This window comes from Piliocolobus tephrosceles, chromosome 16 (assembly GCF_002776525.5).
Source record: "Piliocolobus tephrosceles isolate RC106 chromosome 16, ASM277652v3, whole genome shotgun sequence".
Taxonomy (NCBI): domain Eukaryota; kingdom Metazoa; phylum Chordata; class Mammalia; order Primates; family Cercopithecidae; genus Piliocolobus; species Piliocolobus tephrosceles.
Window position 1 is genome coordinate 43,204,714 of NC_045449.1, and position 15,226 is coordinate 43,219,939.

Genomic DNA, 15,226 nt, shown 5'->3' on the forward strand with positions numbered 1-15,226 from the left:
TACCTATAGAACATTTTTGCAAAAGGAAAAACAAAAACAAAATAACGTAAGCATTTACCAGGGCAAAATGACAGCAAACATATTTAACCCCACAGATAATAGGAATCCATACATCCGTTACTGGGAAGCAGATTACATTGCAGAGGTAAGTAGTTGGATAGGGTCCCCCAACTTCACTGACTCTCACCTTCAAGATTCCTCTTGGAAGAGAAGTTGATGTGGATATGAAATTCCCAGTCCTTTGCAACAAATCATCTTCGTCCTCTTCACTTTCATCTAAGTCAAACAAACCCAGAAGGCTGATCTTTAGAATCAACGAGCCGCCCCTCTACCTACCCCAAACTTCTATGAATATATTTTCAACATCAACTCCCTTTCCAGCCTCCCAAACTCAATTGCTTTTTTTTAAAGCTGCAATTGGCAAAAACAGGAGAAAAAAAAAAAACCACTTAAAGGGAAGAAAAAGATGACACAAAGCTTAACATCCATAGTTAAAATCAAAGTTTAACTCTAGAATGAAAGACTAACACATACACAGATGGTTACTAAAACAAGATAAAGTGAAATAAAAGTTTAAAGCCAGCATTTTATTTAAAAAGAGCAACTCATAATCACAGCAAAATTGGCAATAGGTTGGCTACTGATCCAGCTTAACAACTCACATGAATAAGAAGCAGAACTTTTAGCTGACTGATCAGTCAGCAATCTATGTATCAGAACTTCAAAAAGAGCTAACAGGGCTGCTTTTCCCCTGGAGATGACTGATGATTCCAGTGGAGACAGCTAAGGAGCTGAGCAAACTTAAAACACTTGTGAAGCTAAGAAGGGAAAAACTAGCTCTAAGCTTCTTGACAGGGTCTGGTAAGCCACCAGGTTTTGGATTGGGGCCACAAAGGGCTACCACTAGGATTAAAGGTGAAATCAAAGAATTATAAGAGTATCTTCCAAAAACTGAAACTCTGCTTCACAATTCCTCATTAAAATAAAACGTTCTGGGATTGCTAGTGTCCCCTGCCAAGCTACCTACCTAGAAGTAAACATATAAACCATCATTCTAGATCTAATTAATCTACATTATGTTTCATATGAAATGTTCATCACTCAATGAAATATAACCAGACAAATACACTGACAAGATAATTTCACTAAAAACCAAAAGGAAAACTAGACAATCCCCACAGGGATCTAGACAACAGAATTATTAGACACAAACCTTAAAAATACTATGTTTAGGCCAGGCGCGGTGGCTCACATCTGTAATCCCAGCACTTTGGGAGGCTGAGTCAAGTGGATCACCTGAGGTCAGGAGTCCAAGACCAACCTGACCAACATGGAGAAACCACCATCTCTACTAAAAATACAAAAAGTAACCGGGCATGATGGCTTATACCTGTAATCCCAGCTACTTGGGAGGCTGAAGCAGGAGAATGGCTTGAAACCAGGAGGCAGAGGTTGCAGTGACCTGAGATTGTGCCACTGCACTCCAGCCTGGGCGACAGAGTAAGACTTTGTCTCAAAACAAAAACAAAAACAAAAACTATGTTTAACGTACTTAAAAATGAAAGACAAGACTCAAAATTGAGCCAGAAATCTAGAATATTTTAAAAAGAAATTCTACAACTGAAAAATACAGTAATTAAAATTAAGCCCCCAACAGGCCAGGCAAGGTGGCTCATAACTATAATCCCAGTACTTTGGGAGGCCGAGATGAGTGGATCACTTGAGGTCAGGAGTTCGAGACCAGCCAGGCCAAAACGGTGAAACCTCGTGTCTACTAAAAATACAAAAATTAGCTGGGCACGGTAGTGCACACCTGTAATCCCAGCTAATTGGGTGGTTGAAGCAGGAGAATCACTTGAACTCGAGAGGCAGAGGTTGCGGTGAGCCAAGGTAGCGCCACTGCACTCCAGCCTACACGACACAGCAAGATTGCCTCAAAAAATAATAATAAATAAAATTAAATTAAGCCTCCAATAGATGTTTTTAACAGTTTACCAAATTAGCTGTAGAGAGAATTTGTGGTCTAGAAAACGAATCAGAAAAATAGACCCAGACAGAAGTACAGAAAGAAAAAAGATAAAAAACACACTGAATACCAACATGGGCAACATAAGAAGATCCTGTCACTACAAAAAAAATTTTTTTTTTAATTAGCTGGGTATGGTGGCATACGCCTGTAGTCCTAGCTACTCCAGAGGCTGAGGTGGGAGGACTGCTTAACCCAGGAGGTCAAGACTACAGTGAGCCAAGACCACATCACTGCACTCCAGACTGGGCAACAGAGTGAGACCCTGTCTCCAAAAAAAAAAAAAAAACCAAACCACACAGAATAGGTTGAAAACATTTAATATACATATTACTAATAATCCAGAAAGGAAGACTGGAACAGAAACAATACTTGAAGACAGGTGAGAATTTCCAAAACTTACAGAAGACATCAAGCCAGTTCAAAAGTACTATGAAGTCTAAGCAAAATACAAAGCAAGCTAAAATGATGGGGGGAGGGGATAAACAAAGAGTAACACAATAAAACAATTCATAATATTAATGAATTGCCGTTGATTTTTGGAAGTGTGGTTATGTTCAAAAGGGAGAATTTTCTTATAAAGAAACTCAGTAAATATGTACAGATAAAAGTAACACACTGGAGATAATTGTGAAGCTGAGTGCTAGTCACCATTCTGTCAACAATAAGAATACCTTCAAGTCACTATCTCTTTGAACCTCTCTGGTGTACAAAATGAATGTATTAGACAAGCATATCCCAGACTGTAGCAGACTGATTGACTGCTGACTTAATCCACTTCCTTTTTCTCCTGTGTACAAAACCAAACTACACTTCCTAGGATCTTCTCAGTTAGTGTGGCCTTATGACTGAGTTCCAGCCAACAAAATGTAGGCAAAAGTATCCTGTACCAGCCGGGCGCAGTGGCTCAAGCCTGTAATCCCAGCACTTTGGGAGGCCAAGACGGGCGGATCACGAGGTCAGGAGATTGAGACCATCCTGGCTAACACGGTGAAACCCCGTCTCTACTAGCGACAGGGCTGTAGACTCCGTCTCAAAAAAAAAAAGTATTCTGTACCATTTCCAGGAAAAGCCAATTAAAAATCCCCTCTTTCTCCTCCTATAAGCCAAGTGGATGTCAACATCTGAGGCAACTATGGAAGAACCAACCTGAAGATGATGGAACTTCTATAAACTTGGGTCCCTAAAGTAAATCATCACCTTCCTACCACCCCAATTTTATGTGCTGAAAAAATCAACTTCAATTGGATTATGACACTGGGATCTGTGGGATTTTGTTTCAACAGCTAGCATAACCATATCTAAAATTACAGGACTCTAAAATGTTGTGGGGTTCTATAAATGCAGCATTCTGAAATGGACAATAAAATTGTTTCATCCAGGAGGACAAACTGGTGATGTAGGGTCTAGAAGTATGCCAACAAAAAAATGGTCAAAATCACAAGGGATACTTAACATATTAAAAAACAAACATGGAAAGAGGCTTCCCAAATAAGAGAAAAAGAAGATAACCTGTATGTTTCAAACCGTAGGAGTAGGGAGTTGTTGGGAAATAAATTTCAAGATAGGAAAACCTGTCTAACAGTTCTTCAAGAAAAGGGAAGAAGGGGAAGAAACAGTTTAGTAAAAAGTACAGTATTTAGGCCAAGCACAGTGGCTCATGCCTGTAATCACAACACTTTGGAAGGTCAAGAGTTTAAGACCAGCCTGGCCAACACAGTGAAACCCCGATTCTACTAAAAATACAAAAATTAGCCAGATGTAATGGCGCACACCTGTAACCCCAGCTACTCAGGTGGCTGAGACAAAACAATCACTGGAACCCAGGAGGCAGAGGCTGTAGTGAGCTGGGATTGCCCCACTGCACTCCAGCCCTGGGTGACAGAGTGAGATTCTGAGACACACACACACACAGTACATTATTAGATATATTTAAGCAGAGGATAATGTAGAAAAGATTACTGCAGTGGATAAAGTCAAGCCACATCACTAAGATTCCTTCAACCTCTGAAAGCAAATGGCTAGAAACAAAGACGGTCAATTTCTACTTAATAACAGACTGTCTTTTCTAATAGAATTACATAAAACACTGGCTCTTTGTATGGGCTCCCTGTATTTACATACCATGAGGACTAACAGGGTAGGGAGAAAGGGGACAGAGGTGGTGGTCATAAACTGAAGCTCAATGGACATCAAGGATGCTAAGGAAGGAGCTTCTACATGATGTGAGAGGATATACTCTGGACTCTCAGGATTTCAAAGGTTAATTCCAAGTCGAAAATGTGTAACTCAAGCACACAAACCATATTTTAGCTAAGCCATCCATATTTATAATAGCTAAACTCCCAAAACAGAAAAAGCAGAAAATAACCATGGTACAAGTTAAATTTAAAACCTACAGTCAAAAAACAGATTTTGTTTTTTGGTTTTTGTTTTTTGAGACAGGGTCTCACTCTGTCACTGAGGTTGGAGTACAGTGGCACTATCACAGGTTACTGCACCTAGTCTTCCCTGGCTCAAGCAATCCTCCCACCTCAGCCTCCCAAGTAGCTGGGACTACAGTAACACACCACCACGCCTGGCTAATTTTTTTATTTTTTTGTAGAGGTGGGATTTCGCCATGTCACCCGGTCTGGTCTTGAACTCCTGGACTCAAGCAATCCAACCACCTTGGGCTCCCAAAGCACTGGGGTTACAGGCGTGAGCTACCAAGCCAGGCAAGAAATACCAGATTTTAATGAGCCTCATAAGAAAGCTCAAATAATAACAAACAGGAACGGGGACTTACGTACTAATTTAGACAGAGATATCAACGCTCACCATCTGAAGATGTTTTCCGCTTAGTAGTCTCTGCCCAGGCAGGTACTCCTCCCATGGCATGTTGGAATCTAAGCAAAAATATTAGAAAGGTAAATTTATGGCAACCACTACATGTCCATAAAGCTTGACACATTTAAAGCATATAGGTTGGATCACCCTTGAGAATATGTACGGACTCTCTTTCAAAGAAGTTAACTATTTTTAAAGAACACAAGTTATTATCTTTACTCACACAGAACAGTCCCAATCTGCCTATATTGGAAACGTCCATGAACCTCTGCCCACTTAAACTAGTCCTGGATACATATTTTTTGTTAATTATTTTCATCTAGTTACATGGTTGTCTTATCTGTTCATATCAACACACCCTGGATATCAAGACTATGTAAAGAAGTCTCTTTGTGGTTTATGCCACAGTACACAGACTACACACTAGAACATATCTGAAAGAAACTGACCAGATTGGTAAGAATAAACAAAACTTCATTATATATTATCTGAATAAAATAGAAGTACTTCACTCTGGCAAAAGTAAGCTTTAACAGAAGCATGATAGCTGTGTTCTTAAGAACTGGTACCTGGAAGAGGGCAAAGAGTTGTTTTAATTTTTTGATGCAGAAGTGCAGACTAGCTCACTAAGTTAAGCCCACTAGCCATAAACAACTAGAAACCTGGACAAAACACATGAAACAACTTTTTTCAGAAACTGGATGACAGCATAGGACTATGATCCCTCAGAGAAGGGAAATACGCAAGATGAACCCCATCACCACCACGAAATTTCCCCTAACAGCGTTTATAAAACCCTGGCACAAAGCTGAGAAAAAGATCAGATTTGAAAGAGACTGATACAATTGGACTTTGAGGGGCAGTGTATGGTACACATCATCTTAAGATGCTCCTCACCAAAATATGTCATTGAATTCTAACCAAGACTTTAAGCCCAACTTAAGAGGATGACAGAACAAGTTAAACAACACAAAGAAAAAATAATCAGATTGAGGGAAGAGGAAATGCCAAGTGACTAATTAATGGAGAGTTTTCTTTCGAGGTGATAAAAATGTTTTAGAACGAAAAAAAAACCAAAAGAAATGTTTTAGAACTAGACCGAAGAGGTGGTGGCACAACATTCTAAATATACTAAATGCCACCAAATTTACACTTTAAAATGGCTAACACTGTTATGTGAATTTCACCTCAATAAAAAAAAAGGAATCTTAAAATTTCAGAATGTGGGATATTCTACAACAGGTCTGAACACTTAAAAGATAGGTAATGGCTGAGCACAGTGGTACACGTCTGTATTCCCAGCACTTTGGGAAGCCGAGAAGGGCAGATTGCTTGAGCCCAGTTCAAGGCCAGCCTGGACAACATGGCAAAAAACCTCATCTCTACAAAAAAATACAAAAATTAGCTGGGCATGGTGGCATGCACCTGTAGTCCCAGCTACTCAGGAGGCTGAGGTGGGAGGATTTCTTGAGCCCAGGAGCTCAAGACCAGCCTGAGAAATGCAGTGCAACCCCGTTTCTACAAAAAAAATTTTGAAAATTAAGGTGGTAAATGCCTGTAGTCCCAGCTACGGGGAGCCCAGGAGGTAGAGGTTACAATGAGCCGTGACAGCACCACTCCATTTCAGCCTGGGTGACAGAGTGAGACCCTACCTCAAAAAAAATAAATAAATTTAAGGGACGTAAAATCCAAATAAAATATATGCACCTTACAACAATTGGAGAAACTAACATGGACTAGCCATAAAATATTAATTTTCTTAGGCATGACAATAGTATTGTGAATATGAAGGAAAACATCCTTAATCTTAGGAGATGCACACTGACAAATTTATAGGTTAAGTGTCTCATTATCTGTACCTTACTCTCAAATACATTGGGAGAGCACACACATCCCCCAAACACATATAGCAAATATGACAAAATGTTGAAAACCATTGAACCCACGTGGCAGCCATTTAAATTTTTGAAAATGTTCATATTATAAAATTATGACTAACCACATGCAAATGAACAAGCAAGTAAGCAATACCATCACTGATTATATTTGAATGGTAAGATTATAATTTTTTTCCAAATTTTCTTTGTGTTTGTGCTTTGTCCCCTCTCCCCTAAAACTACAGAAATTCAGTCACTGCCCGCAATAGCAATCCTGTTTCAAAATGGAAAACTACACAAGCAGTTACAGTTAATGACTGGGCATTGGTTATACACACCTCTTGGTAAACCATACGAAAAAAGACACTTACTCTTCTTTAAGTCTCTTTTTAAGGTTGTCTTTCGAAAGTTTACTTTCACTAGCATTTTTCATCATATCTTTCCGAAATCGATTGTTCATCATGTCAACCCTACAAAACCAGAACAGCATATCTTTAAATAACTTTTAAAGAGTTAATATAAGTAGCTGCTGCTTTTAGCACCTGGAGAAAAATGTTTAATGAAATGATGTAAGTCAAGGTTTTTAAGATGTGAACATTTCAAATGCATCTTCTCTGTTCTTCCTAAAACAAAAAAGTAGTCTCCAATATTTCAGATCATCTGGTTTACACTTTGGAGAGCTAGTATTTGAGAAAATTCATCATGACTTATCTACACAAAGTTTATGAAATTCTCCAAAATAAATCCCAGGTAAATCAAAGAGTTAAATATATAAAGAGCAAAACTTAGGCCCGGCGTGGTGGCTCATTCCTGTAATCCCAGCACTTTGGGAGGCTGAGGCTGGCAGATCACAAAGTCAAGAGATCGAAACCATCCTGGCCAACATGGTGAAACCCCACCTCTACTAAAAATACAGAAATTAGCTGGACGTGGTGGCACACACCTGTAATCCCAGCTACTCAGGAGGCCGAGGCAGAAGAACCACTTGAACCCAGGAGGCAGAGGTTGAAATGAGCCCAGATTGTGCCACTGCACTCCAGCCTGGGCAAAAGAGTGAGACTGTCTCAAAAAAAAAAAAAAAAAAAAAAAAAGCCGGGCATACTGGCTCATGCCTGTAATCCCAGCACTTTCGGAGTCAGAAATGGGTGGATCACTGAAGGTTGGGAGCTCCAGACCAGCCCGGCCAACGTGGTGGAACCCTGTCTCTACTAAAAATACAAAATTAGTCCAGCGTGGTGGCAGGAGCCTGGACTTGGGAGGCTGAGGCAGGTGAATCACCTGAACCTGGGAAGCAGAGGTTGCAGTGAGCCAAGATCATGCCACTGTACTCTAGCCCAGGTAAGAAGAGCGCAACTCAGTCTCCAAAAAAAAAAAAAAAAAGAGCAAACCTTGAAATACTATGAAATAAAAATACAGGCAAACATTTGTCTCTCTCTGATAGAGAATGACTTACTATTAAAAACAGCAGTAAAAATAATGAAGGAAAAGATTCACAGATTTGACTACATAAAAATTTAAAACTTCTATGCACAGAAAGCTGGGGAAAACCTACAATAAATCTAACATATAGGCCGGGTGCGGGGGCTCAAGCCTGTAATCCCAGCACTTTGGGAGGCCGAGACGGGCGGATCAGGAGGTCAGGAGATCGAGACCATCCTGGCTAACACGGTGAAACCCCGTCTCTACTAAAAAATACAAAACACTAGCCGGGCGAGGTGGCGGGCGCCTGTAGTCCCAGCTACTTGGGAGGCTGAGGCAGGAGAATGGCGTGAACCCAGGAGGCGGAGCTTGCAATGAGCTGAGATCTGGCCACTGCACTCCAGCCTGGGCGACAGAGCGAGACTCCATCTCAAAAAAATAAAAAATAAAATAAATCTAACATATAAAGGTTTGAAATTTTCAATATCTCAGGAACTAATATACCAAGATTATTCAAAAAGTACCCAACAGACAAAGACATAATAAAGAATATTTATAAGAAATGAGGCCAGGCATGGTGGCTCATATTTGTAACCCCAGCACTTTAGAAGGCCGAGGCAAGCAGGTCACTTGAGGTCAACAGTTCAAGACCAGCGAGGCCAACAAGGTAAAACCCTGTCTCTACTAAAAATACAAAAATTAGCTGAGCATGGTGGCATGTTCCTGTCGTCCCAGCTACCTGGGAGGCTGAAGCAGGAGAATCGCTTGAACCTGTGAGGTGGAGGTTGCAGTGAGCCAAGATCGTGCCACCGAACTCCAGCCTGGATGAAAGGATTAGAGTTTCAAAAAAAAAAAAAAGAAATGACAATGACTAAACATAGAAACGTTTTCCCAAAACAAATTAGGTAGAGATATTATCCACGACCAAACTGACAAAGTCTGAAAAAAAACAAATAAACCATTGCATCTAAGAATGGACTGAGGCCGGGCGCAGTGGCTCACGCTTGTAATCCCAGCACTTTGGGAGGCTGAGGTGGGCGGATCATGAGGTCAGGAGATCAAGACCATCCTGGCTAACACGGTGAAACCCCGTCTCTACTACAAATATAAAAAATTAGCTGGGTGTGGTGGTGGGTGCCTGTAGTCCCAGCTACTGGGGAGGCGAGGCAGGAGAATGGCATGAACTCGGGAGGCAGAGCTTGCAGTGAGCCGAGATCGCGCCACTGCACTCCAGCCTGGGTAACAGAGCAAGACTCTGTCTCAAAAAAAAAAAGAAATGGACTGAAACTGACACCTTTCAATGGGAACGCAAACTGGCAGAACCTCATAGCATGCAATCTGGCAGTACTTAACAAGAGCCTTAAAAATAACTGTGCTCTTTGATCAAGTAATTCTACCTCAAAGAATCTTTCTCAAGGCAACAAATTAGAAAATAAAGAAAGGTTTATTCATAAAGAGATGATAAACATTAATACTGAGATAATGTGCATTAAAGGGAAAAGTAAGGCTGGGCACAGCAGTTCATGCCTGTAATCCCAGCACTTTGGGAGGCAGAGACAGGTGTATACCTGAGGTCAGGAGCTCAAGACCAGCCTGGCCAACACACCAAAACTCCGTCTCTACTAAAAATACAAAAATTAGCCAGGCATGGTGGCACACACCTGTAGTCCCAGCTACTCGGGAGGCTGAGGCAGGAGAATCACTTGAATCTGGCAGGCAGAGGTTGCAGTGAGCCAGGATTGCACCACTGCACTCCAGCCTAGGTGAAACAGCAAGACTCAAAGTCTCAAAAAAAGCAATTTTTAAAAAAAAGGTAAAAAGAAAATCTACCCAACAGCCATGTAAATTATGGTTAATTCACATAATGGACTATAACAGAGCCATTTTAAAATGTCTATTTTTTTTTTTAAGTAGGGAGAAATGCTTACAAACAACTTTACGTAGAAACTTTATGTAGAAAAAGTCAAAATGTTATATCAAGCATACAGTACATTCTCATCTATGACAGTTCCTATGGTGTGAGCTACCTTCTTTTTAGCCTTTACTCAGTTTCAGGCACTGTGCTAGAAGTTCTACATGTACTATTTCGCTTAATCCCAACAAACTTCTGATGTAGTTACTATCACTGTGCCCATTTCACAAAGGAAAAAATGTAGGTTCCAAACTGCCCATGGTCAATTAGAAACTGGCCAAATGAGGAGGCAAATTGAGACCTGACTTCAAACACTGTATTCTCTTAGCTATAGTATACAGCAAAAAGGAGACTGAGACAGAAGTATGACAACATGCTAACAGCAGTTCTCCCTCGGTGGTGGGATTAGGAACCATGGAAGATCTTTTCTATATTTTCAAGTATTTTTCAAACCTTCACTTAATCACAAATTGGTAAAAAGAATGATTTTAAAATCTGCAAAATAACTTTTTTAAGTTAGGCAACTTACATTTCCTCATCTTCATCATCTTCATCCACCCAAACTGGCTTCTTTTGAGGTGGAAAATTACCTTTTGCTTCATTCTCCACTTCTGAGTCACCCGAGTCTTCATGTCCTTGAACCTACAGCAGACAAAACACCCTCAAGCACTGACATTTTCCTATTCCATGACTGCAGACACATAGGCCTTAGAGCCAAATGGTTCACAGAATGTTTTCTCTACCACTCACCGATGAAAAAATGGGACAGAATGCTACCACTGCAAATGCTGGAGGCAGAGGCAGAAAATGGAGAAACCAGAGAAATGGCACCACCAGCTGGACAGGTGAGACAAGACGGAACAGCCAAGGAGAAAAAGTCAACACTCAACACACAGAAAGGAAAACACCAAGTTAGACAAGAACAAAAGGTGAGTCTGCAGATGAAATAAGGAGGAGAAATGTCAGAACTACAGAAATTACAGGACTGGAGGCAAACTAGAGTCAAAGATATCTCCATTTTACTAATCTGTTTTTGACCCCTACCTCCTTAAGAAACTTTATACCAGCAGAGTGCAGTGCCTCATGCCTGTAATCCCAACACTTTGGGGCGTCAAGGTGGGAGGACTGCTTGGACCCAGGAGTTCGAGTCCAGCCTGGGCAACATAGAGAGACCTCATCTCTACAAAAAATTTTTTAAATTAGCTTGGTGTGGTGGTGTGCACCTGTGACCTCAGCTAGCTACTTGGGAGGTGGAGGCAGTAGGATCACTTGAGCCTAGGAGGATGAAGCTGCCTTCTGAGCTTAAAGTGCTCGCAGAATTGTGCAGGTGTAACTTATCTGTGACCAATAGGAAGAGCAACCAGTTACTATTAGCAAAAGGGAGCTGGAAGACTAATAGGTGCCGCTGCACTCCAGTCTGGGTAACAGGGTGAGACCATATCTCTAAATAAGTAAATAAATACATTTATACCATTAAATCTAAGTTCTAAAATTATAAATGTATACCATAAAATTTATACTACGAAATCTAAATCTAGGCCAGGCGCAGTGGCTCATGCTTGTAGTCCCAGCGCTTTGTGAGGCCGAGGCGGGCAGATCATGAGGTCATGAGTTTGAGACCAGCCTGGCCAACATGGTGAAACCCTGTCTCTACTAAAGATACCAAAAAAAAAAAAATTTAGCCAGGCATGGTGGCACACACCTGTAATCCCAGCTACTTGGGAGGCAGGAGAATTGCTCGAACCTGGGAGGCGGAGGTTGCAGTGAGCCTTGATGGCGCCACTGCACTCCAGCCTGGGCAACAGGGCAAGACTCCATCTCAAAAAAAAGAAAAAAAAACAAACCTAAACCTAAACCATAGAATACCCCTTGAAGTGAGTTTGAGCTTCCCAAAACCACAGGACAGAAATGTCCAAGTGGTTTCTACTTGCTCTACTACCAGTCTAATAGCCTTCAAACCCAACGGCTCCCACCTCAGTACACTGTTCCTTTTCCAGACGACAAAACTGTCACAAAGTTCAGCATGTTTCCAGTAGCAGTTCTGTACTTCCCAAATAGATTGCTACCACTTCTCCCACAAGCACCCGAAGGAGGCTCTGGTAAGCAGCTGACATTAGATGGGTCAGCATTTGTGTAATAAACATACACTGGATAATTTTCGGTGAGCTTTCCTCTACCCCCTATCTAAAATTTCACAGGCCTCCTCTAGACACGCTCATCTCCCTTTACCGTATGTCCTTTATTCTCTTCAGCACTTGTCACCAACAAACCTGAAGTTTACTGGTTTATCTCATCTATCTTGTCTTTGCCACTAGCATACAAGCTCCAAGATGCAGGGATTTTTGTCAGTTTTGTCCACTGCTGTGTCTCCTCCAGTGCCTAGAACAATGTCTGGGACTCTCTCAAGAAAAGCCTGGTATAGAATTAAACGGATAGCAAAATGTGTGCAAAAAGTATGATGAATCACGCAGGGTTTGCCATTGCCAGAAAGGGTATCTGGCAACCAAGAGGTTCACCAATATTTGCTAAATGAACGAAATTCACGATCATTCGCAAAACATTGTGGGTCTCACAGTCACATGGGGAGATAGTTACAACGCAGATGCCCAGGCCTGTGCCCACGAATTGATTCCATAAACGAAATGGAATTCCTGGATCACAAGGAATTAAGGCAGGTGATCAAAAGACCACATTCAGTTTGGGGAGAGGCTAGCAGAGCCCAGCAGCAGCGAAAGATGCTCACGACCACAGTTTGCAAAGCAGATACCCGAGCAGCGGCGCCTCCGGGGGCGGAGAAAGGCGCGGTCCCCGCCCTCCAGACACTTTCAGTCTGGAGCAGGCAGGCGAGGGACCCGCAGCTGCGACCCTCGGCGCCCGCGTTCTCAGGCTCCCTCCCACCTGAGCGCTCCCCGCCGCGGCAGGTCGCCCAGGCTCCGCCCCCCAGAGCTTCACCGCCCACCGCGCGCCCCGCCCGAGCGCGCCCAGCCCGCGCGCCGCGGCCTCCCTCACCCTCGGGCCCCGCAGACGCCGCAGCAGAGCGTCCTCGTCGTTCTCGACGTCGCCGAAGACCAACTCCTCCAAGCACCGCTCCACGGCCGGTTTGTCCTCCTCCAGCGTCAGGCGGTTCCGCTGCCGGAGCCGTCTCTCCTCCTCCGCCGCCGCGACTGCAATCGCAGCGGCCGCAGCACTCGGCCGGGCCGGCGGTTTCCGCTGGGATGAAGGGGCAGGCTTTTGGGGAGGCCGGCCTGGCCCCGCTCCGGCTTTCCAGTCCGGCCTCGTTCCGGGCTTCCGTTTTGGCTTCGCTCCGGTTCTCTGGTCCAGTTTCATTCGTCTCCTCCGTTCAGGCGGCATCGTTAGGTTTGAGGAGAAACGCAGGCGCTCACGTGGAACCTCGCTGCGCATGCGCCCAGGCACCTCCCTGGCCGCCGCCGCTGAAGCCCCGGAGGCCGGAAGGAGCCTGCGCAGCCTCTTGCCACGTGACTAGCACTCCCTCCCTCTACGTAACTCCCACTCCCCTGCCCAGCCCCGCCCCGTGTGGGAGTTCCTCCGGGAGGGCCAATCTTCCGGGTGTAGGGGGAAGCGGCGTGACTGGAGTGGAAAATTTTTCCAACACAACTTCGCAGCTGCAACATATTGAAAGGAGCGCAAGAAAGCCCGAGTATACACTGGGACGGCTGAATGAAACTTCTGCTTTTCCTGTTGACTTTAACCAGTGGACTTGACACAAGCCCCAATGCCCTTTCCACCTCTCGTCTTGGTACGGTCCTTGGAGTACGGCGCCTGCAGAGGGTCCCACGCTGGAAGCGAGTGAGGAGGGTATGTAGGGAAGTGGGCCAATCGGGGCGCGGGTCACGGCGCAGGCGCGCTGGGGAGGGAGGGCTATGCTAATGTTGTTGATATCCTGGGGCCACCCGAGTTAAAGGGGGGAAATCCGGGGGCTGCCGCAGCCGCCACCGGTCTGGGCCCAGCCAGGGGCCCCCTGTAGTCGCCGCAGTCCCGGGGAGAGGCACCTGCCCCCAGCCCGGGGAGGGGGCGCCGCGGGCTCGGGGAGCACGGACAACCCCTACCCATGAGGCCCTGATGGAAAACACAAAGGATCTGGTGAGACCCGAGCGCGGCAGCCGCTTTGTGTGCCAGGTTGGGGGGACGCCTGCAGCTCCCCGACCCCAGGAACCCCGCAGCTCCCTGACCCCGCTCCCTGGCCTGCTTCTCCATCCCACGCCCCCTCAATCTCCGGAGCTCCCCCTCCCCCTTCCAGCCGTTAAACGATTCAGGGGTTCCCCTCCCCCCACCCCGTCAGCCCTGGACTCGTTGGGGTTCTCTCCATCTCCTCCACCCTCTGGAAGAAAAATTCAAGAAGAAAGTTTTTCTCTGCGTCCTGCTCCCGCCCCCTGCTCTGGCTAGGGGGGAAAGGCTGGATCCGAGACTTTTCCTTTTTTAGCCACCCAGGGTGGGAGAGTGGAGTAGTCCTCTCTTCTTCGCGGGGAGGGGGAGCGTAGTTTTGGTGCTTTGCAGGGGAAGGTGTCTGTCCGCCTTGGGGCCAGTGCTGCGAGGCGGTTTGCACGTGGAGGTGGAAATATTGAAAGGGGGCGGGGTGGGCACGTGCGGGAGAGGTGGGAGTGGTGTTTGGGAAGGAGCCTCCAAGGCTGCGTATTTAAAAGGGTTTCAAGTCAGTGGGCTTCTATGACCATTGCATTCTCCTTTGTGAAATAAGAATCCTAATATTTCAGAGTCGGAAGAAACATTAGAGGTCATCTAAAGCAGCCGTCCCCTCTGCAGCCTCTCTGACAAGTGGTAGGTAGTCTGACCCCTGCTTAAACCCCTAAAAGCACTGAGCGCTCACTACTGCCCAGGAAAGCCCATTTTTCAGTAGTTCTAATTGTTGTCTGCCTACCCTTGTTAGACCCTTTAGTCTCATTCATGTCCTGGTTAAGTTGCTCCTTTTTTTACTTCTCAAATTTTCTCTCACATCCTCCTCACCCACCCACTGCTCATTGGCCTATATTTTATGTGCCAGGAAAGAACAGCAGGGTAGTGGAGGAAGGGGGGGTTGAGAGATAGTGAGGGCCAGCCGAAAACTTTGCTGGGTCAGTGTCAAGCGTGCTGGCTTACATGCCTGAAGGTGTTTTTTCTACAGGAAGCTAAATAATTACAATATGGCAA

General features: G+C 44.5%; 2 protein-coding genes across 12 annotated transcripts in view; one reads left to right on the plus strand and one right to left on the minus strand.

Annotated features, from left to right (window-relative positions):
- UTP18 (UTP18 small subunit processome component) overlaps positions 1-13,512 on the minus strand; it is a 35,688-nt gene extending 22,176 nt beyond the window's left edge. Inside the window, exons 1-5 of the mRNA XM_023204531.3 lie at positions 13,073-13,512; positions 10,593-10,705; positions 7,104-7,202; positions 4,847-4,914; positions 188-276 (exon numbers count right to left, since the gene is read on the minus strand). Of these exons, the coding sequence (XP_023060299.1) occupies positions 188-276; positions 4,847-4,914; positions 7,104-7,202; positions 10,593-10,705; positions 13,073-13,465 (762 nt within the window). The 5' untranslated portion in view covers positions 13,466-13,512. The remainder of the gene's footprint in view (positions 1-187; positions 277-4,846; positions 4,915-7,103; positions 7,203-10,592; positions 10,706-13,072) is intronic.
- MBTD1 (mbt domain containing 1) overlaps positions 13,511-15,226 on the plus strand; it is an 84,505-nt gene continuing 82,789 nt past the window's right edge. For 3 of the 11 annotated variants that reach the window (XM_023204521.2, XM_023204522.2, XM_023204527.2), the window contains exons 1-2: positions 13,742-13,879; positions 14,794-14,857. Coding sequence is in view for 3 of the 11 variants with exons in the window: in XM_023204518.3 (XP_023060286.1) it covers positions 13,742-13,879 (138 nt within the window). In the remaining 8 variants the exon portion in view is untranslated. Of the gene's footprint in view, positions 14,165-14,793; positions 14,858-15,226 lie in introns of all 11 variants that reach the window. The other 8 variants (XM_023204519.3, XM_023204524.3, XM_023204526.3 and 5 more) reach the window with 3 other exon arrangements.